At 39.7% G+C, this 22,376-nt stretch overlaps 1 protein-coding gene across 4 annotated transcripts in view; it reads right to left on the bottom strand.

The window, feature by feature from the left end:
- Positions 1-22,376, bottom strand: part of Sestd1 (SEC14 and spectrin domain containing 1) — a 105,705-nt gene that overhangs the window by 61,624 nt on the left and 21,705 nt on the right. For 3 of the 4 annotated variants that reach the window (XM_045148544.1, XM_045148543.1, XM_045148542.1), the window contains exons 2-3: positions 4,854-4,933; positions 1,346-1,454 (exon numbers count right to left, since the gene is read on the bottom strand). In XM_045148544.1, coding sequence (XP_045004479.1) covers positions 1,346-1,454; positions 4,854-4,908 — 164 coding nt within the window. In that variant the 5' untranslated portion in view covers positions 4,909-4,933. Of the gene's footprint in view, positions 1-1,333; positions 1,455-4,853; positions 4,934-22,376 lie in introns of those variants that run through there. The other variant, XM_045148546.1, reaches the window with a different exon arrangement.

Raw genomic sequence — 22,376 nt, 5'->3', positions numbered from 1 at the left:
TTTTGAAGTTATAGGTAGACTCAACCAAGAGTTTTGTCTCCACTCAACAACAATAAAAACTAAAACTCAAGGACATTTAACTTAAATATGTGCATAATTATTTATGAGACTAGTTTTCTTAGTAGCACAGGATGGCCTCCAACTATGTAGCTGAGGATCACCTTGAACTCTGGATTGTCCTGTGTGTACCAAACAAGTGCTGGCATTACAAGCATATGCCACCAAACCCACTTTATGTGGTGCTGCGAATTGAAACCAGGACTTCATAGATGTTATATAAGAACTCTACTGACTAAGCTACACCCCCTACTTTGTGTACATTAAAATAACAATATTTGAATTGGGGCTGGAGAGATGGCTTAGTGGTTAAGGTGCTTAAATGTAAGGCCTAAGGACCCAGGTGCAATTCTTCAGATCCCACATAAACCAGATGTACAAGGTGGCACATATATCTGGTGTTTGTTTGCAGTGGCTAGAGTCTCTGATGCACCCATTCTCTCTGACGCACTGATTCTCTCTCTCTCTCAATCTCTCTCTCTTTCTCTCTCTCCCTTTCTCACTGCCTCTGTCTCAAAAAAAAAAAAAAAAAAAAAACAGAAAAGAAAATCTTAAAAAAATTATTTGAATTGGGAGGTAGAAGATCACTGTGAGTTTGAAGCCACCCTGAGACTACATAGTGAATTCTAGGTCAGTCTGGGCTACAGTGAGACCCTACCTCAAAAAAAAAAAAAAAAAAGAGAAGTCTATTTAATACTCTTCATTCAAGATATTAGAGAGCTGGGGAGATGGTTCAGCAGTTAAAAGGCCTTGCTTGCAAAGTCTGCTAGCCTAGGTTTAATTTCCCAGTATCCCCATTAGGCTAGATACATAAAGTGACCCATGCATCTAGAGTTTGTTTACAGCAGTGATAGGCCATGGTGTGCCCAAACTCACTCTCTTTCAATCCATCCCGTAGGTATGCATACACACACATGTGTGTGTATAACTGCTATCCGTAAGTAAGTAAAAACATTTCAAAAATGTATTAAAACTACATTAAAATAGTGAAATAGTGACCTAAACCAGATATGATTTCTGTTAACTTTTCTAAAGCTTCATGGCATACAGATGCTAAAATGTTTTGTTCCTCAAAAGCTGACAGCAGATACATTTAAAAACCTGCGTATGAATTATATATAATAAGTATTTTATCTGTGCTCTGTCACAAGCTAGTGATTCTAATGTTTTAATTGTGATTTCACTACAGATAAAAGCAGGTGAGGTACAATATGCTTCAACAGCAGGAATCATTAGTCCATAAAGGAAAACATATTAAATTTTAAGAAAAAGACACCTTTAGAGTCACCTTGGAATGCTGAGTAGGTAGTCCAAAGTGACACTCAGCTCATCCATATTCGTTTGTTCCAGGCATAACGGAATTGTCAAAATGAGCCCGCTGCGCCTGTCCTTTCCTCCTGTAAAAAGAAAAATAGATATGCACACACTAGATGTTAAGACATAATATGAATGACATACATTTGAAATCAATGTGTTAAAGCAATTATAAGTTTGAAGCAAAATTTTAAAATATCAAATGGTTATTTGTAGTTTAAAGATATTTATTGTTGTATAGCAAAATCACAGAAAGTTAGAAAAAAAAATCACCAAAACAGCAGTTTCAATTTTCTTCCATTTAGTCTGCTTCTTAATATAATTGATTCATCAAACAACTATTGTGTGGCTAGTACAATAAGCATTTGTGAGTAAAATAAATTTTCATCTAGAAAGAAAAGCTTTAAGTCATAACAATATGAATTATGGCTATTAATTTTCTAATGCTGTATCATACAAAGTATATTGAAATGTTCCAAAAAAGGAATGAGAAAATGGAGAAAAATGATAGAAGCTGTGATAAATACAAGTAAAGATTTCAGAACAATCGGAAGATTTTGTAAACCATGTTAAAAGAGAATTCTAGGATAAGAAATGATTTGATCATTTGCAAAAGCCATGAAAACATGTCCTATCCATATAGCATTAAAGAAAAAGTCCTATGTAGCTAATAGGGTCTGGAGACTGGAACTGGAAAGCACGGTAATGGAAACATTTAAATTACATGTATGTTTAAATACCCTTCAGTTCACCCTAAATATACAAATACAACTTTTAGACCCTAGCATGATGGCGTATGCCTGCAAACCCAACAGTTGGGAGGTAAAGGCAGGAAGATGAGTTTAAAGCTAGCCTGGACTGAGTAGCAGACTCTGTGTCACAAAACCAAGGGCTGGGACAGAGCTCAGAGGCAGAGCATTTATTTGTTTAGCAGACTCAAGACCCTGGATCCAACCCCAGCACTGAAAACAAGACACTTTTAAATACCTGTATCCATACCTACCTTCTTTCAATGTTCCCTGCATGTCTGACTATCCCAGAAGCCTTCTGTCATATCCAGCTGAAATCTACAGTAGTTTTAGAAGCTTACAGTCCTAAAGGAAACTATCTGTATGACCTCTAATAATGTACGGCCAAAACCTGGCAGGCTTGAAGTGGGGCAAAAAAAGACTCCTGGGCAGAGACAAAATGCAATTCGTGACATGCCAACCATGAGAGGTCTATGTCCTTCACTAGGTCAACTAGACAAATTATTGCTTCTGAACCACTTTGTTTACCCTCAAGAAATGGCAACTTCAGCCAGGTTGATGTAGTACACAGGGACCAACAGCATTAGAGTGTTACTCGGCTCTACTTAATACAATGGATTATGCAAATAGTCTCACAGCTACAACCCCAAATGATTTTGTGGGTTTTGGAAGATTTTTCTTTATTATTAAAAAATAGGCTGAGAATTAATGACTTCATTTATCAATGGTCAAAAACAGTTCTAAGGGGCTTATGAGAATATGCCTTTTCCAAGCTCACCAGCGCACCTCCTATTCTTGGGAGTGCCTTTCTCTCCCTCTCCTTCTCCCCTCCTCTTCCTTTCCCTTTCTCTCGCTCTTCTCTCTCTGTTAGACTTTATTCTCTCTCATGTTATTAATATTTTTCTTAGCACCATACTAGATTAGCCAGTGCTATGAGAAGTCCTGGTAGATACTCTCGGACACGGGTTGTGGTATCCCTATTTTTTAACAACAACAAAGTTACAAGACATGAGCACAAGAATGACTTTTGTTTTTCAGAATTGCTGAGCTTCATGCATTCATTAAGGCAAATCTTCAAAAGAGTCCAGACCTGGTCAGTCAGTGGCATCAACCTCACTGGGGAATTTTCTTTAGAGATCAAATTTAACCCTCAAGACTACATTAAACACCATTAACTTTTGCTAGGGGACAACAAAATAATCACCTGTGTGAATATATGAGAAAGTCAAAAGTCAAGAGAAAAAAGACCTTCATGATAGCTGTGGGCATGAGGATTAAATGCTGCGCAAAGACAAGTGTCACGCGGTACAAAGTGGCTGATAGGAAGATAGGACCAGCACCCACGCCTAACAGCAGTATTGGAAGAGAGGCACGCTCCTACACAGCTGGGAGCAGCAGAAATTCAAGCCATCTTCTTGGAGGGCAATGTGACAATCCCAAACACAACTTTAGCCCTCTTCCTCCCACTCCCCTGACTCCTCTTTCCCATCAAAACAAGGCATCATGTTGCCCGGGCTGAATTTCAGCTCCTGAGTGCTGGGGTGACAAGCACATGCCAGCACTTCATATTCTTGTTGATACTTCTAACTACTAGAGTTCATATTATCCACCAGCTATTATAAAATGCACAAAGCTAAAATCATAAATGTCTATGACACCATTCATTCTACAGAAGAATGGAGACATACAAGTGCCAACTGACAAGGGGAGAGATTTTGAAAAAAAAATATATTAAGTTAGGGGCTGGAGGGATGGCTTAGCAGGTAACGTGTTTGCCTGCAAAGTCAAAGGACCCAGGTTCGATTCCCAGGACCCACATTAGCCAGATGCACAAGGGGGCACATGCATCTGGAGTTCATTTGCAGTGGCTGGAGGCCCTGGCGTGCCCATTCATTCTCTCCCTCTGTCTCTCCCCTCTTTCTCTGTCAAATAAATAAAAATAAAATATTTTAAAAAATAAAAAAATATATTAAATTAGAAGTACAATTCAACTTCTTACTCTGTCCTTTACAATCTACACTTAGGAAAACGTCAATTTAGAGATACATGTTTTGAGTGAAAAAATCAGCATTAGTTTTATGATGACACGACTTCAAGAAAATAAGGAAGAAAAATGATACCATACTCTAAACCACCATAGGGCCAAAATGTCTAAAGTATATGTGGGTTTATTAAATTATCCAAATTGTAGAAAATCACCAGATAATGTGTACCATATCAGTGCTCTCACAAAAGCAGAGTATCTCACAGCCTCTCCTTGACTCCTCTTGCATGACGTACACTTTGTGTTCATAACTTTAAGTAATTCAAGACAGTACAACCAATTTCAAGCAGCACAAGTGAGACGAGCAGACCCTACAGTCAACTCTGCCTGTATGGTGTGTCCTTCCCTGGGGCAGAGGGAAGACAAGGACCAACGGAACAGAGAGCACACTCTGTTCACTCTGGTTCCAGAAGTAATTATTTAGATGCCAGTCAGTCAATCATTATTAATTAATTTTCGCTAAAGAAGTAGAAATCATGGCATCACTGCAGAGGATATTTTAATCAAATTAGAAAAGAAAATTGGCCTGCCATGAGCCAACAGTGACAGTTCACAGCTACCCATCTGACTAAAGAAATGTCTTTAAAAAGCATCAGAGAAGAAATCAAATGCATTTCTGTCAAACATATCAAAGACAGAAGATTAAACAAGCCTGTACACCAAACACTTCCAGTTTTAGGAGAACGTACCTGAAAGGAAAGCTAGTTTCTTCTTCAGAATGGGTAATATCACTGAGGCCTCCATGTCACTCCAGCAAACCTTCTCACTTCTGAAAAAACAAAAAGTTAGATGTCAGCTACAAAGTAACAACTCTTCTATGAAACACTCATTTATGACAGTTTATCCAAGGGTTTCTCAATCTGAGAATTACTGAAATTTTGAGCCAGGCAAGTCTTTATTCAGAGTGATATGTTGTGTATTGTGGACCAGTTAAAAGCTCTAGCCTGCACTTAGAAAACAGCAATTATAGACACCTATAGTATGAATACCAGTTACACCCAGCACTGGTACAAAAGCCAGACTTTGTCAAATGTCCTCTAATGGGCAAAATTGCAGCTGATTGAAAAATTATTCACTTAATTGATTTTCAGAGCAATATTCCTGGGTTAGAATATTGTCTGGTACACAGCAGAAACTCAAATTATTTGTTGAATGAATCAATTAATCTATCAGTAGGTAGTCAGTTTTCCATAGCCTTCCAATATAACCCAGGTTAATTCCTCATATCTGGTTCCTTCTGTCCCAATATTAATAGCATTCTCATATATATAATTTTTTTTTTTTTGCTCCACCATAACACACAGTAATTGACTTGATCTCCATGTTGACCTCCAGATAGTTCCCAATAGCATTTCAATTTTTGCTCCCATTGTTAACTGGCTCCATCTCTCCACATTTCACAATTTTAAATTATTCAAGGATAAATCTAATGATTAGCTTTGGGGTTTTTGTTTGTTTGTTTGCTTGCTTGCTTGCTTTTCGAGACAGAATCTTACTCTATAGGCTATGCTGGCCTGGAACTCCCTATGTTCCAGGCTGACCTTGAATTTGTAGCATTTCCCCCTTCCTCAGCCTCTTTGGTGCTGGACTCAGTTCATCTCTTTGTGCTGACCCACAATTACTGACTTGGCTTCCCAGAGTCTACTCAGTCACAGAATGGGTTTATGGCAGTTTACACAAAGGGAACACCACACAGCAAGAGCTAAAGGCAAAACCATTTTTCCCTTAAAGGAGCTCTGGCATGGAAGGAATTCTGGGCCTTGGCCAGCCTGGTATGCCACTAAAACAGGATCTGCGGAGAGTAAGACCTTTAACACAGAACTAAAAAACCGAAGGCTCCACTACCTTACCCTCCTTGCCGTCGCTTCATGTCTCTTTATCCCCCACCCTCTGCAGAAGCTTTCCCCACCCATCCACCGCCATGCAGAGGCGGCCTCCTAGAGCACGGAAAGCCAGGGGAGTGCTTCTTGAAAACAACTGCTTAGCAGAGTAGAAAGTCTGACTCTTCAAATTACTCGACCAGTGAGGACAGGCCATGAACCCATCCCATTTCAGGAACTGGGTGGTCAGCTGAGCTAAACACTCAAGTTACAGTCATGTCTTGCAGAAAATATGGTTTTAGAACACCCCAGTCATTCAGAAAAGAATAAAAGATTTCTTAACATTCTTCAGACACAGCTAATTAAGCAAGACTAATTAAGCCAATATATTATTTTATAGCTTCGGTGTGTATGATTAAAAAAAAAAAACCAACCACTATTTGCACCTGTCTACCACTAAAATAAACTGTCAAACTAAATGTTATATGCTTTTCAAGTTTATTCCTTAGATATCTTTTGCAATTTGTTCTTTCATTTTGGTTCTACAAGAGCCTAGATAACAGGCAAGATGTAGGAAACAGAAGGAAGACACATTTCTCATCTAGGACCTAAATTTGGAGCATTCCATCTATCCAGAAACAATATTTTAATTTTAGTTGTAATTGAGCTAGACAAAGGCCCAGAAAGGTTGGGTGCATGTCTTAGATCCTTCCTTCTGTGTCTAGCTCATTGAATTTTGGCAATGATAAATAATGATTATGATAATTAACATCTACCAAGTGCTCACTACAATCCATGCCCTGTTCTAAACGACTTTCCTATTGACTTGTCTAATGTTCACAGTATTGCTGATAGAGCTATTATCATTGGCATCTCACAGGAGAATGAACTGGGGCTCTAAGAAGAATGCGGTTCTAACATCTACAGACAGGGAGTGTGCAGGTTAGGATTCACAGCCAGGCAATGGGACTCCCAAAAGATAGCTTTCACAGTGCACTATTAGCTTATCAACAGACCAGCTCTGAAAATGTTAAAGTGACATCCAAGCAATCAAACAGAAAGCTCAACTGTATACAAAATAAAAATATACCTAAAAAATATAGAGCACATATATTTGGACTTTGGTTCCCAGCACAGAACCAAAAGACCCTTGGAATTTCCTGAGTTTAGGACATTCCTTGTTACTCACCCACACCTGAGTTTGTAAACGGCCTTGTGTTGGGGCCTCTACACAACCTCAAGGTGAGATAGGAGGACAGATTTGGTTAGCAGTTTGAAATTTTCACCCTACTGCGAGAAGAGAGGGAGACTGAGTCAATCACCCACAACTCCAAATTTAATCAATCACACATACGTGATCAGACCTCCCTCTGCCAGGTACTGAACACATGGAGGTGCTGAAGGATGGCCTGCCCAGATTGGGCAAGGGTTGGGGCTAAGGCCCTGCTTGATGTCTTTCCTACATGTGTCTTCTATTCTATTCGGCTTCGCTGAGTTTGCATTCTATATAACAGTAAGAAAGTGGCTTTACAAAAAAGCCCTTCTAGTAAAGTGTTGTGAGAATCCTCGAATGATTCCCAGCAACCTGAAGGATCCGGGGGCCAATACCTGTAACTGGCACCCAAAGTGAGGCCAGTCATGTGAGATTAGGCCTTTAATCATAAGAATTTAGTCCTAGTTCCAGTAGTTAGGGCCACACTGAGGTAAGGTGAGGAACTGGAGTGAAGAAGTGGAGTGGAGTGGAGTGATGACGCTCGGTTGGTGACAAACACTGGAGAATTGGTAGCTGTGAGGAAAACCCACACACGTTTAGTATCCAAGCACATGGTAAAAATAGCTGAATACATCTACACGGGTACAGCTATACCACTGTCTTTACTCTTAGCAAAGCACCAACACTTATGTTCAGCAATGCTGTTTCTATCAGGGCAGACACAACACAGTAAGAATACTTCAGAATTATTATGAAACTTATGGACTCTTTGTAAGCTGGTACCAAGAAAACTATGGAGAGGCTGCCGGTAGGATGCACCCACAAATGAACTTGCACCCAGGAAAGGTGCACACACAGGCCACTTGGTCACACCAAAAGAACTGACCTCCAGCTAGAGTCCCTGTCTGGTTATGAGCACAAACTCTGAACTGCCTTGAATCCTTCCTGTCTTGAATCCCATTTTTCCATCCTTCTCATCATTTCTATAAATTGTACAACACTTTTCCAGGAATTTATTTTTTCTGCTTAAGTTAGCTAGATTCTCTTTTCCTCAATGGTGAAATCTGACTGGAACAGAAAGAAAAGCTACAAGTAAGCAGTTAGTAGACTTTGCACTGTCTCATCCTTCCATGCTTCTTTTTAAAAATCTGCTGCCATAGATTTTGAATGAAAGTGCCAATCAATACGCTGAGATGGTGACCCTTGCCACAGTAAGACCTTGTTAAACTCCAGTGCAGAGATGAGACCACCAGAACTGCTTGGGTGGCACAAGACATAAGGAAAAGTGGTCATAGGTGACCTTGGGAGTAAAAGCTATGCTTTCTGAGCTTTGCAAGTTGGGTTTTGGGCTTTATGCTGTAAGTGTGAGGCCAGTCTGAGACTAACTACAGCATGAGTTCAGTTTAGCCTGGTCTACAGTGAGATCCTAACTCAAAAAAAAAAAAAAATCACAAAATCAAGTAGTAAAACTCTGAAAAATGTACTCAACTATCTCTACAGAACAACGAGACATAGTGTGCAGGTACCAATGCATACTCTCCACAGTAGGGTGGAGGTGGAGCATCATTTTTACCCAAGAAAAAGCCTACTGCTAATCCTGAATTTATGAGTGGACCATTCTCTCAAACAAGGAATAAAACCAGCAAAGAACATTTACCTGACATTATTTTATGAAATGTGGCTAGGAAAATGCATTTTAAAAAGTCTTGCTAAGTAGGCTAAGAAATGAAAGAATTAAGAAATTTATAATGTGCTCAACAACAAAAAGTACATACAACTGTACTTTTCATAGTTCATTTTATGATCATTTAAAAAGGCCTCATGTTAACTCATAGTTTGTTCACTATAAATAAGATAGAAAAACAGAATTTAGAATAGATGCAGTTTCTTAGAGGCTGATGAATATAAAAGAAAATAAAATTGTGGCTGCAGATTACTTTCAACCAAATCAAGAAGCATCTTATTTTGGTTCCCAGTATCTTGACTGATTAAGAAAGATCTTGGTATCATTTTAGATGCAAAATTTAACAATCTGCCATAGCCCTTTTAAAGTTAGAAATAACGAATTCTGAGAAGTCAAAATGAAGGGTGACTAGACTTCTACTAATGCTCATTAATCTTCTAATTCAATAATCTTGATTTCAAGATCTCAGTTAAAAGAGACTAACAATGACAGCCAAGTAGTCAAGCGGACACCTTGTCTTCTTAAGAGCCCAGTCATATTTAACTCTCTTATTTATCCACTTACTGAAAATATCGACATTAAGAACTCAGTAGATCATGGCATGTCTAGGTGTAGGTCATGCTTACTATTGAAAAATTTTGATGAATTAATGGAAAAATAATCAACTACGTGAAATAACAAAACAAACCACTTAACCTAAGAATCCTCACATTATTACAATTAATAAAATGCCAGGATCTTAGTGTCAAACATACTCATGATACTCATAATTTTCCTCAAAGGAGCCCACTCTAGGTGTCTCTACAGATTGAATAACCAGTGGATGCCAAACAGGCCAATTCTGAAGGTGACCAGATGGGCATCCATGGCTGCTTTCGATGGGAAGCCATTAGAGGGCAGCAGAGCACGGGCTGAGCAGCAAGAAAAGATAATTGCAGGTCTTTTAATCAAGGCTGAGAAGTTGCACTTCAAAGAGACTGTAACTGATGATAAGGTGGTACACTGGAATCTTTTCGAGCTAAGTATAAATCAACCCATTTACTTGAGAAATTCAGTTAGGTTCTTTGAAGAGCAGTTTTAACAACCAGTAAAAACACACTAAGAGTGCCTCGGGTGGGAAATCATCTCTACTAAGTCTGCTTGATGTAGACATATAGTGGTGCTGAGCAAAATAGAATTCAGGCCCCCTGGCCTTGTGTTTCCTGAACTGTATTAAAGGACAGTTACTCTTCAATGCAGATGAGAGATTGTGTCACCCATTGTTATAAAGTAAAAGCAGTCTTAGAGACTGAATCAAACTCAAGCACAAACACAGTAGTCATGCTGTCCTTGCTGGGTTTACCATGTGCACAGATGAGCCGAGCACCACTCAGGATAGCACGTCAGGAAAGTAGATCAGCAGTGGACACTCCATGTAACTTCTGTGCTATCACAGATGCCAGCGTGTAATTATTAATCTGTGTTTACGACCCCGTTGACAGTTCCAAGTAAATGACCACCATCCATTGGAAATTTTTTTTTTATATTTTTTGTTCATATTTTATTTATTTATTTGAGAGCGACAGACACAGGGAGAAAGACAGATAGAGGGAGAGAGAGAGAATGGGCGCGCCAGGGCTTCCAGCCACTGCAAACGAACTCCAGATGTGTGCGCCCCCTTGTGCATCTGGCTAACGTGGGACCTGGGGAACCGAGCCTCGAACCAGAATCCTTAGGCTTCACAGGCAAGCGCTTAACTGCTAAGCCATCTCTCCAGCCCCATTGGAAATATTTTTAAATAAAAATCATAAAACAATGACTGGCTTTCATCACAATACAGATCCATCCAAAAGTGTAGCCACTCCTTCTCTATGGCAACTACAAATCCCATCCTCTGATTTCCAGGGTCCATCCCCTCTTCACCGGCTTCAGCATCTCCTGCCCTGGACAACTCAGAACTTCCCTCTCCTCAGCAAAGACCTGCATGTGTTCCATTAAGTGAAACTCGGATTAAATCCAACTCTTCAGACATTCAAGATCCTAATGTGCTTGAACAGAGGTTCAGATGTATTACAAAGTCTCAAGTTACAAGTGATAGGCACACATATTTTAGTGTCCATTTACTTATATGTGACAATACCACAAATAAGGTTAATTGTGTTCAAATAAAATTGCCTAAACATGAACTGATATTTTGACAGCTTGTTATGTAATGAAAAACAAAACAAAAGTAGTTTTATCTTAACTGAGTTACTACCCTCTTCCAGTGGAAACAATTACAGGTGTTATTAGCAAGGCAGAAAGAAGCCAGTGAAATACACATGAATTAACTTCACATTAATTTCATTAATATGACTGAAGGTCCCATTTTGAGAAGCAATGTATATACATGGTACTCTATGTATACACATATATACAACGTATAGATTCGATTATGTCTGCGGCATATTCCATGTGACAACACAGACACTGTCACTTGTTCAATAATAGAACTGTCACTTCACTATCACATGACTGGAAAGCAAGGTCATTATAGAGCAATCACTCATTATGTCCCTCATAGAGACAGTGAACAATACATTTCCCAAGCATAGACCTTTCCCTCTGACGCTCTTTCTACCATGGGATGCTGGTTCCAAGAGCTATTCTCTCTCAAAGGTCATTTAGTGCAGTGGTAAAAACTGTGGTTTGGGAGTCACAACATAACTCCTGGTTAGCCACTGACTAGCTAGATGGTTCTCAAAATTTTTTTTTCTTTTTTCTTTTCATGGGATAGTCACTGAATCTAGGCCATGGGCTTTAGGATTAAAACAGTACCTACAACTAGTAGTTATATTTTCCTTCCTCCATTTATCACTGTCCTTCTAATAATATATAGCATATAACCACCAGCTCCACCAAGCCCACAGTCTAAGCATTCCCACTGAGGCTTTGGGCCAACAACCTAAAGTAGTGCTAACCTTATTTCAATAATATGCCCCAATACGTTTTTATGGTATAAGGATATCAATTTATCCACATATGGGATCCTATCAATGTCTACATTCAATTCCTATTAATCTAATTTTACCAGATGAGAAAGTGTAAGTCATAAAGAAATTAAGATTATACACCACAGAGGTCATCTCATTTGTTCACTGATTTGTACAATTAAGATAGATATTATGAAATATAAAATCTCATCTCAATAAAGTTGTCAAAAATGTAATAAACAACAGAATTGTTCTTTTGTAAGTTGAAAAAAAACTGGATGAATGTGTGTATTTAAAGGCTGAAAAACACAAACTAAAAATATGTAAGCAATATGCTCCCAAATGTCTGTAAAATGAATTGCATCTGCTTAGCCATCTATCCTCCTGACTTGCACTATAATTAGAACATGCAGCTAAGAAAGAATTTCAACAACAAAGACAAATTTCTTTCAACATCGTACATTCTAGATGATATGAAGGTAATGTTTTATAAAGAGTCCTTTATCTTTTAGTGACATACACTTTAATAAAGTATGTCTGAATGTCCTGTTTGTTCACAATTCTATAATAAATAACCCAAACCAGCTAGTTTATAAATAATAGATTTATTCCTCACAGTTCTGGGAGCTGTAGCATTTAAGATCAATGCACCATCCAGTTCAGGAACTGGTGAAGGAGCTCACTGGTGGCATTGTGGGTATCCTCACATGGAAGAAGTAATAGGAAGGCAAAGGAGACAAAGATGACATCTTAACAGGGTACAACACTGGAAGAGAAGGAAAGCGTGCTCCCTTAACTTAAAGCTCTTTGGTAACTGTGCCACTTCCTGCCTCCATCACCTCTTGAAGCATACTTCCTGGTAATGCAATGTGGTAGTTTGAATGGATGTCCCCCCCCCCCGCCCCCCATCAATACAGGAGTTGCATTGAAGCTTGTAAATTAGATCTCCAGCCACCTGGCTGGAGGAAGTGTGGGTGTGGGGCTGGATTTGGAATTCCAGTCTAAATATATGCAAAGTGCTTAAGCTCGGCGTAAAGTTCCTGAAGTGTGCTAGCTTAGTTTTGGTGGTGTTTTTTTCTCTCTGCTTTGATCTGTGAAAAGCTGGGGGGTGGGGGGCAGAGGCAATATCTTCCACCATTATGGATCTGTAAACTTTGAATAAATGCCATGTCTTCCATAAACTGTGCCCAGTTTGGAAGCTCATCTCAGCAACGTGTGGCTGTCTACTATAAACCATAAAGGGGATCAAGCCTCCACACATGAATGTTAGTGGACTTTTAGACCAGAGCCTGGGATTTAGGAAGGGAAGATAACACTGGAATAGGACTGGCCACTAGACGACAGTTCTTTGAAGTGCATGCTGGGTAAGCCAGGCTTCTTTTTACCATTCCCTATGTTTGCATATATTTGAAAATGCCCATGATAGAACTGAATATTAAATCATTAAGTGTACAAACACTATATAAGAGGAAACTATAATCCTTTATAACCCATTTTGCAGTTAGTAATATTTTATTTCACAAGTAAGGAGCCAGATGTGGTGGCACATGCCTATAATCCCAGCATTCAGAGAGTGGAGGCAGGAGGATTGTGTGTTGGAGGCCAGTCTTGACTATACGCCAAAACCCTGTTTCAAACAAACAAAATCAATACAGGACAGGAAAACGAATACAGAGTGTTGAAATACCTCATATTTGCCATCGTGAGGCAGGCAAGCATAGGGAAGAGTTAAGCACCCGGAGCAATGGTTGGCTGGAACAGTAAACACACCCTTCTCCTGTAACAGTACAGCAGGCAGCCTGCTGGGAATATGGAACCCCCACTTGTTCCAAGCTGCACATGTACCCCAATCCACAGTATGAACTAGTTTTCTCCTCCCCTTAGGACCATTATGTGTTCAGTACCTATTCAAATATGTTCTTAGATCCAGGATCAAAACAGCAGAGGGCCATCCATCCTAAGCTGGTTTGGGGTACAGACACAGAAAAGCAAACTGTGTCCTCTAAGTGAACTTTTAGGAGAAACACCTACTGAACACTTCATGCCCATGTTTAACTGGCTGTACGTATGATTAAAATCAGATGCATCAAGGGGAAGAATACGTGCAGTGGAGAAAATGTTAGAAAAACCCAAACCTGCCAATCACACAGGAGCACCACCCAGCAACTAGTCTCTCCTCTCCTAAAAAACCCCATAAAGAGAAACCCCAGACCACTATGTGGGCCTTTTCTGTTCTCCACTGGAGGGGCCTGCTGCCCCTTTGGCACCGTATGCCAAAACTTTACGATCACTTTGCTCTAAATAAAGTATCTTACTATTTTGCTACTTCTGTAAGCCTTTCTTTAATATTTTGAGTAAGATGCCAAGAATTTAGGAATACCCAGAGACCACTTGTAACAATCCTATTCCAAAGATCTTCGTAAAGAAAGAGCTGAGTTCATGGCCCCCATGTAAGACGGCTGAGGAGGAAAGAGCATTTCTGATCAATGCAGTGAGCGCAGGGTAAGAGGGAGCATAGGGTGGACAAAACCCCAGCTTCTTTCTGCCACTTGCCTGTCACTGCAGACGCCAAGTTCCCATCTCCTTGAGCCTTTCTCATGTTGTGACTATCATTTTCTCAACAGTTCTCCTTCTCATCACTCCATTTTATTTTCTGTCAACTAATTACTAAGAATGGCAAAAAAAAAAAAAAAAAAAAAAAAATGATGTCCTTAAATTGCATTCACTGTGACACTTCAAGACCAGTGTCTGGTTACATGAGTGGTGGACCTAGATGAAAATCAATAAATATTATGTTGTGTGGTTGCATCCAGAGGAGAACCGATTCCAGAATGTTGTGCATGGTGTGTGTTAACATTTGAGCATCTACTCTACATACAAAGTCAAAAGCTGCTTCTGAAATCTAGGGCGGGTGTTGCCTAGCCATGCAGATGCTCCTCGTTGCTCACGGAGGAGCACGCCTGGCACGTGGCCAATGCGCTGTAAGTTCCTGTTGAATACGATCCCCCTCGTGCTCCTGACAGCTTTCCCACTCCGGTACAACTTGGCAGAATAATTAGGAAACCAGAGAGAAAATAAGCTTAGATAACCTTGAACTTGCCAAAACACTGTAGATAGTGTGTGTTTACTTTGAACAGAATATTAAATTATGCAGTTCAGGGACATTTACTGAACCATCTTGTGTCTTAGCCCCCTAGGCTCATGAATGAAGAAAGGCACTGTACAAAGCCTTCGTTTCCTGGGGCCAAGTCTTGACCTTTAGGCTTCTGAAAATGGCTTACTTGACTTCACGACTTTTACACACTAAGTGAATTTTCATTATTTACATTTCAGCACTTTGAAAAATCACTATTTATCCACATATTTTTCCATTTCCTGAAGTTATACCTTAGATTTTATTACAAAAATCACCATCACTCCCACCTCATGTTCTCACTTTAGTACCTATGTAAGCTTCTCAACTCCTAGTTTTTTCTTGCAATATTTACATGGCTTCTGATTCTGCCAACGAGCTGTCACTTGGCAGATTATTTGATATGTTATGCATAGAAGAATCAGTGAGGAAAGTGAACAGTCAAATGCAAACGCTTTTGTTTAGCAAGAACTTCCAATACAGAAGCAGTAATGCTCACCTGTTCTATCAACTACTACAGTAAGTCTAGTCAAGAAACTGGCCATTGCTTTTAAATAAGTATTTTGGTGAGAAAAGTATTTTTTAATGAAAGACTATAGCAATTACTTACTCTACAAAAAGCTATTTAAGATTCCTGGTCCTGGAAACCCAGTTTTACAAGTCAAGCCTCTTGGGAGGCTAATGCAGGAAGATTTCAAGTTCAAAGCCTACCTAGGTAACTTACCAAGAACTTATCTTGAAATTAAAAGGGAAAAAATATTCAAAAAGGACTGGGGCTGTAACGTGGAGAAGAGTGCATGACGGGCATGCCAGAGGCCTCGGCTATTTGCAAATGGTCAGTGACCCTCTCATATCAAGGCTATGAGTGAAGTGGAGACACCACAGCAGCCCTTCCTACCTTGGTGACCACACCACCAGGAAAAGCCCTTCCCTGCACATCCTGTCCCATAAACAGGCAAAAGCACCAGGGTGTCATAAGCCCAACTAGAGCCAGGCAGCACAAGTCAAATCCTAACAGTCCCCTTATAGTTGTGCAGCCTAAAGCAAGGTACTCTTATCTCCCACCCAGGCTTCAGTGCCTTGACATGAATAGCTGCCATTGACAGCAATGTGATGTGCCACAATTCTTCCTTTAAATCACCCTCCCATTTAAACTCACTCACACTGGATTCTGTGCTTACAGAACCAAGGGACCAGAATTAAAGACAATTGCTTTCTCTGACCACCCCTCTGTGGTCCTGTTGCTTCCTGGGAATCTACCTTGGCATCTGTCAACCACTAAGGCAGCAATCTATTCATGGTACCCAGACTCTCACCCTGAGAAGTGACACAGATCCTCTTGTGCTGCTAGGCAGTCTCTGTCAATACCAGAGACATCAAGCACAAGGGTGTGTGTGTGTGTGTGTGTGTGTGTGTGTGTGTGTGTGTGTGTAGGGTATGTAGTAGAAATAAGCCTTTCCTTCCAAAAGGAGAGGACAGTAGGGTCTGGGGTATAAATCTATATCAGATAAAGCACACAGAATTCTTCCTGAATGGTAACTCAACCAACCGGTACAAAGTGTTTTGGAAAGTACCATACGAAATAAAGTTTCATAATTCACTCATTATGCAAGACACTGGTGTCCATGTAAATCCATGTCCTCCAAGATGAGTTTCAAAATCTAAACAGGCAAACACTAAGAATAAAGCCATAACACTCTGCACCTTCAATATAATTTGAGTCAAACTCCTATACAAGCCAAGTTCTGGTGGAGACAGTTCTAAAAATACTGTACAGTGAGCACTGGTGGCTCTCGGCAGAAGGAAAACTGCGTAGAGAGAAGAGTGACAGAAGGCCAGAGATTAACCTAAAATCATGAGCAAGAAGAGAAAGACTAAATCAAAAACTCCCAAAAAGGGTGAAGATAGAGAACAGCATTACCAAACAGGATTAGAAGTGCAGTCTCAAGGGGCAGTCCTGCAGGGGTTTCTGTCCTGAGGACGGAACTCACACCATTCCTGTTCTTGGTTGTCAAGCTGTTAGACTCAGATGCAGAGTATAGCACAAGCTTGCTTGAGTCACTAGATGTCACACCATGGGACAATTCCCATGATCATGGGACACAATTTCTTATTATATATCTCATGAGAGAGAGAGAGAGAGAGGAAAGAAGGTGAGAAGAATGAAAGGGAGGGAAAGAGAGAAGCAGACAGACATACAACCTTTCTATACTCTGGTTCTATTCCTTTGGAAACTCTGCCTAATATAATAAATTAGAAGATGATGAACAAAAGAGTTTTAAGGGGCAAGATGACCAGGGTCTTACCTCAGTTGTCAGGCAGAAAATTCAATTTTCCTTCTTTCTTTGGTTCACTTTAGATCGCCAATGGATTGAAGGACTCTTAAGGAAAGTCTGCTTTAAGTAATCCTCAATTCAGATGCTAATATCTTTATTAATACTATAGGACACATCAGAAATAATGTTCTACCAGGTATCTGCACCCTGTGGCAAAGCTGATTGACAAAATGCTTATCAGCACACCTTTGAAGCATTGCCCTTCTAGAAGAGCCTCCTGAACAAAACACAGAAACACATATGCTATATTATAGATACGTCAAGTGTGAGTGTATATGTGTGTGTGACTTCACATATAACAAACAAGATTTTGCTATATTAACAATGTAGGACATTCAAATCAATAATTCCTAGATATACTAACAATATCCCTGCTTGTTAAAACAAAACAACAAAAAAATGTTCATCTACATAAACAATCTCCATCTTCATTTATAATAAAATGTTGTAAAAATAAAATCATAACAATTAGGCTGATTACAAATTCCAAGAGTATAGAAAGTATATTGCAACTAAAATACCACATATAATAAAATAATGTGGTCATTGAGATCAAATATCACAGTACTCAAAGAAAAAAATTTTTCATTTGGCTCTGAACACTATATGGAAGAGAACAAAAAAATTCAAAGCAAAGAAAAACTAAAAGAAAGCAGAGGTCATGATTTTGATACTAATGAAGAGTTCAACTCAAGCATCAAATGTGACAGAGACAAATATTGTTAAGTGTTTAAAGGCACAGTGCACCTTAAGGATGTAGCAGCATACAATCCAATATATCAAGAGGCACTGCAACTATCCCAGCTCCCAGATGGTTAGCTTCCATGAGCTGCTGGGGGAAAATGGCCAACAACATTGTGAGCAAGCAAGTAACTCTGCTATATGAAAGCAACCAGCCTGACAAGATGTACACACCTGTGCAATAGCGGCACACAGCCTAGGTTGGCAACCAATGGCTGTCTTATTAGCAAGATATCCATTCAGTAGAAAGAAACCCACACCTGGAACTGGGAACTAAGAAGCTCCCATTAGTTTTCGGGCATAAGTAAGGCCGCACCAAATCAAAATCACTCTAAATTAAGAATTCTTACACCCTTTCATCTATCCTGATCTCACTCGCCATTGGAGAATCTATTTTTCTTTATCAGAAAGCAAGGAGAACTGAGGACAACCCAAATCCATTGACAAGACAAGAACAGATAGCTAACTCCCTGTCAGTGGATGAACCACCCCTAGCACAACAGCCAGGGCCCAGGTGAGCCCACAGAAATTGGTAGGCTGAGCAAGAGTGCTGCTTCCATGGTGACACTGACAACCTGTGATGAAGACAGACACTGACGGTACTCAAAATGTACCCAATCAGAAACCCAGAAGCTGCTAAGAGCTCAACACTAGAAGTAGATTTAAAACACACATACTAAGGCTAAGGGAATTTTGTGGAAAGAAGGTAGAAAGAAAAAGCCACAGGATGGAAGAGAATATGCAGAGGCACTGTCTCTCCCCAATGACTGACTGCTACTCTCACAACTCATAACCCACCAATCCAAGGAGAATACTAGCAATCCCACTAAGGAGGGCCCTCAGTGGAATAGGGGCAGGAAGGACGCAAATTATGGTATCAGCACATGATACACCCATAAAAAGCTTCTGCTTAATAGCATAAATATAATTGGTCCTATAGACATATATTGAACCTTACCTCCTAGTAATAAATACTATGCTAATAAAAATCAAGATAAATATTAGCCATAACAATGACCATATAGAAGTCACTCAAACGCACAGCAGTGTATTTCCTGAGTTAAAACAATACAAACATTCTGACCATGACTCTGAAAGTAGCCATTACTGAGAAAATAAAGAGCAAAACAGGATATTCTACCTGAAAATAGAAATATTCCTACTATTAAATCATGTGAAAAAAAGGATAAGTCAAAATTAGATTTTCTAAAAACTAATTACAAAATCATGATACACTGACTAAATTAAACAAAGGTGTATTTGAAGCTTGAATATTTCTCAAGAGAAGAAATAAACCCACAATGCAAAAAGAACAAACCAAGCCAAGAGAAAACAGGATCAAAAAAAGGACAAATATTTTTTTAAAATTATATTCAACTTAAATAAAAAAAACAGGGTTTTCAACTGAGAAAATAGACATGGTTAAAATAGTTATATTTGTTAATGAAAATCAAAATAAACCACCTTATGATCTCATTTACTAAAGATAATTCCTATAGATTAAAAATAAGTATACTAAGATATTCTAATCCTTTAAATCCCTTCAATCATATAACTTAAAAAGCCAACCAAATTGAATACATGCTATTTTAAGACATAAATGCAACTCTCTTGAGAAGCCATTCTCACTCTAGGGCATGTGTCTCAATCTCCCTCTCTTAATACCTATGCTTAAGTCTATGCTAAAACCTTTCTTTAATAAACTGAAACTTTGCTTCTTAAAAAGAAAACAGAAAATGAACAAAGTAAATCTAGAAAGGACAAAAGGGTGAAGTGCAAATCAAAACAAGTCCTTTCAGTTCTGACTTTCAGACCTGCGTTAAAGTTTCAAATATTCAAGGAAAACAGGAAGGCCAATGGTATGGGGGAAGAAAAATGCCTAAAGTGGAAACAAATCACAAACAAATGCCCCTAATGGCATTTCAAATGACTAACATAACTACACTGATTGGGAGGGGGGCTACTAAGCCAATGACTCCTAAGTCTATTTTTCTTTTGTTTTAATATTTTTATTTTATTTTTACTTAATTATTGAAGGAGAGAAGGAAGGAAGGAGGGAGGGAGGGAGGGAGGGAGGGAGGGAGGGGGAGAGAGAGAGATTGAGAATGGATATGTCAGGACCTCCAGCCACTGCAAACAAATTCCAGAAGCATATTCCACTATGTACATCTGGCTTACATGGGTCCTGGGGCATTGAACCCAGGTCCTTAGGCTTCACAAGAAAGCCATCTCTCCAACCCTTTTTTTTTATCCTTTTTAGTTTTTTGAGGTAGGGTGTCAATTTAGCACAGATTGACCTAGAATTTAGTAAGTAGTCTCAGGGTGGCCTTAAACTCATGGAAATTATCCTACCTCTGCCACTTGATTGCTGGGATTAAGGGCATGACCCACTACAGCCAGCAAATTTCTTTTTTTTTTCATTACAATATTCTCAGACTGTCTCCGGAGAACTGTAAATAAACATTGATTTACCATAAATGTGTGGTTTTTAGTGTTAGGCAATTCTGAATTCCCTTCTATGTATTCTAGGAGTGAGCAAATAAATCCATTGTTTCTAATAAGAGTGTTCCACTGTCACCAAAGGGCACTAGAAAATGGGTGAGAAGACTAGAAGGAACCTTATAAGGATGGCTGGAACAGTGAAAACATATACAGTTTTTGGTAGAGAGATAGATGGGTCTTGGGGCCTGCCCTGGCTCTGTCCTCTGAGAGAGATCTGGTACTTAATTAGAAGTGTCAACTTGAGAAGGCAACACAGTGCCCGGAGGCCTGACTGAAGTGTGTTCTGGGTTTCTGAAAGGACATTTTGGGTGGTATTACTATACAGTCTATTTTGTACAGTAAAGCAGATTGTCTTCCATAATGTGAGGGGACCACATCCTGAATGAAGAAAAGGACTAAAGCCCAACAAGAGCCCTCAGACCTGCTCTTCAAGTTCAGCTTCCTTCTGACTACCGCTGAAGTGGCCATCACTGTCCCCTGGAGGCTGGCCCACAATGAGGACAGGACTTGCCAGCCTCCGTCAACATGACAGACACAGATGGTAATACAGACATGACAGATATGGACACAGACCTCTCATAATGGTTCAGACTGTCTGGAGAACCCTGGCTCAAACAGGGGCTAGATGCCATTCTCTCTCAGTAGCAAATGTACAAGTGCCCAGATAGTGACTTTCAAATGCTATCCCAAGTAAAAAGAATTGGGATTCCTTGAAACAATGGCAGAATCCAATGCTGGATAAGGCAAGTGTGGCTGACTCCAGAGAGATCGTTAAATGTAAATGCTGAAAGGTTTGTAGGCACACATCAAAAGGATGTGTCAAAGGCACATGTCAGAAGGAACAAGCCAGGAGAGAATCAGAATGGCACATTCATACTCATAAGTGAAAATATAAGAAACAGGATATTTACATAAGCTCAAAATATCTCACTACATGAATTAATTATGCAGAGAAAAACAATCATTTTATGGGTGGGAAAACCCGGGAGATGTCACTGTAGCCAAGCGACAAATGTGAACTGCCATTCAATGGGACAAACAGCCTGGGTCTCCTGGCAGCAGGTGCTGCCAGAAATGCAGACCCGGTACCTCACCCCAGGGAGGCATCACACACCAATGGTGGGGTATGCTGAAGAAATAACTAGCGTGGGATTGGGGAAATGGCTCAGTAGATAAAGCACTTGTCATGGAAGTGGGTACCAGAATTCAGATCCACAGAACTCACATAAAAGCCAGAAACTGTAGTGGGCATCTGTAAACTCAGCATGCCTAAGGCAAGAAGGGCAGTAGAGGCAGGAGAATCATCTGGGAGTTCACAGACCCAGACCACCTAGTGCAGTGAGGGTAGCCGTAAAGAGGGACACTCCTTAAACAATGTGGAAGGCAAGAACTGGCACTGACCATTGTCTTCCAACCTTCTCACATGCACGGTGGCAGGCACACACGTGTGAACAGACAAACACATGAACAGGCATACATACACACACGCGTACACACACACATGCGCATACACACACATATGAACAGGCATGCACACACACACACACACACACACACACACACACACACACTCCCCCTAAAAATAAACTGACATGTATTCTTCAGAACATTTTTTCATGAAACAAAGACTGTGAAAATGTTCTAGCTTATAGGGTTATGACAATAAAATGAACCAAACTTAATACTGAACAGCACTGTACCAAAAAATCATGTTTTGCTTTTATTCAAAAAAATGAGCAAAATTTAAAAACATCACACAAAGCCTTCATAATATTGTATCAGTGTTCATTTCCTGATTTTACTATATTTATTATAGAAGAAAATGTCCAGCA

The sequence above is a fragment of the Jaculus jaculus genome, chromosome 4, assembly GCF_020740685.1.
Source record: "Jaculus jaculus isolate mJacJac1 chromosome 4, mJacJac1.mat.Y.cur, whole genome shotgun sequence".
Lineage (NCBI taxonomy): Eukaryota > Metazoa > Chordata > Mammalia > Rodentia > Dipodidae > Jaculus > Jaculus jaculus.
Note: the sequence above shows the minus strand (reverse complement) of the source record. Positions and strands in the feature narration are given on the sequence as shown.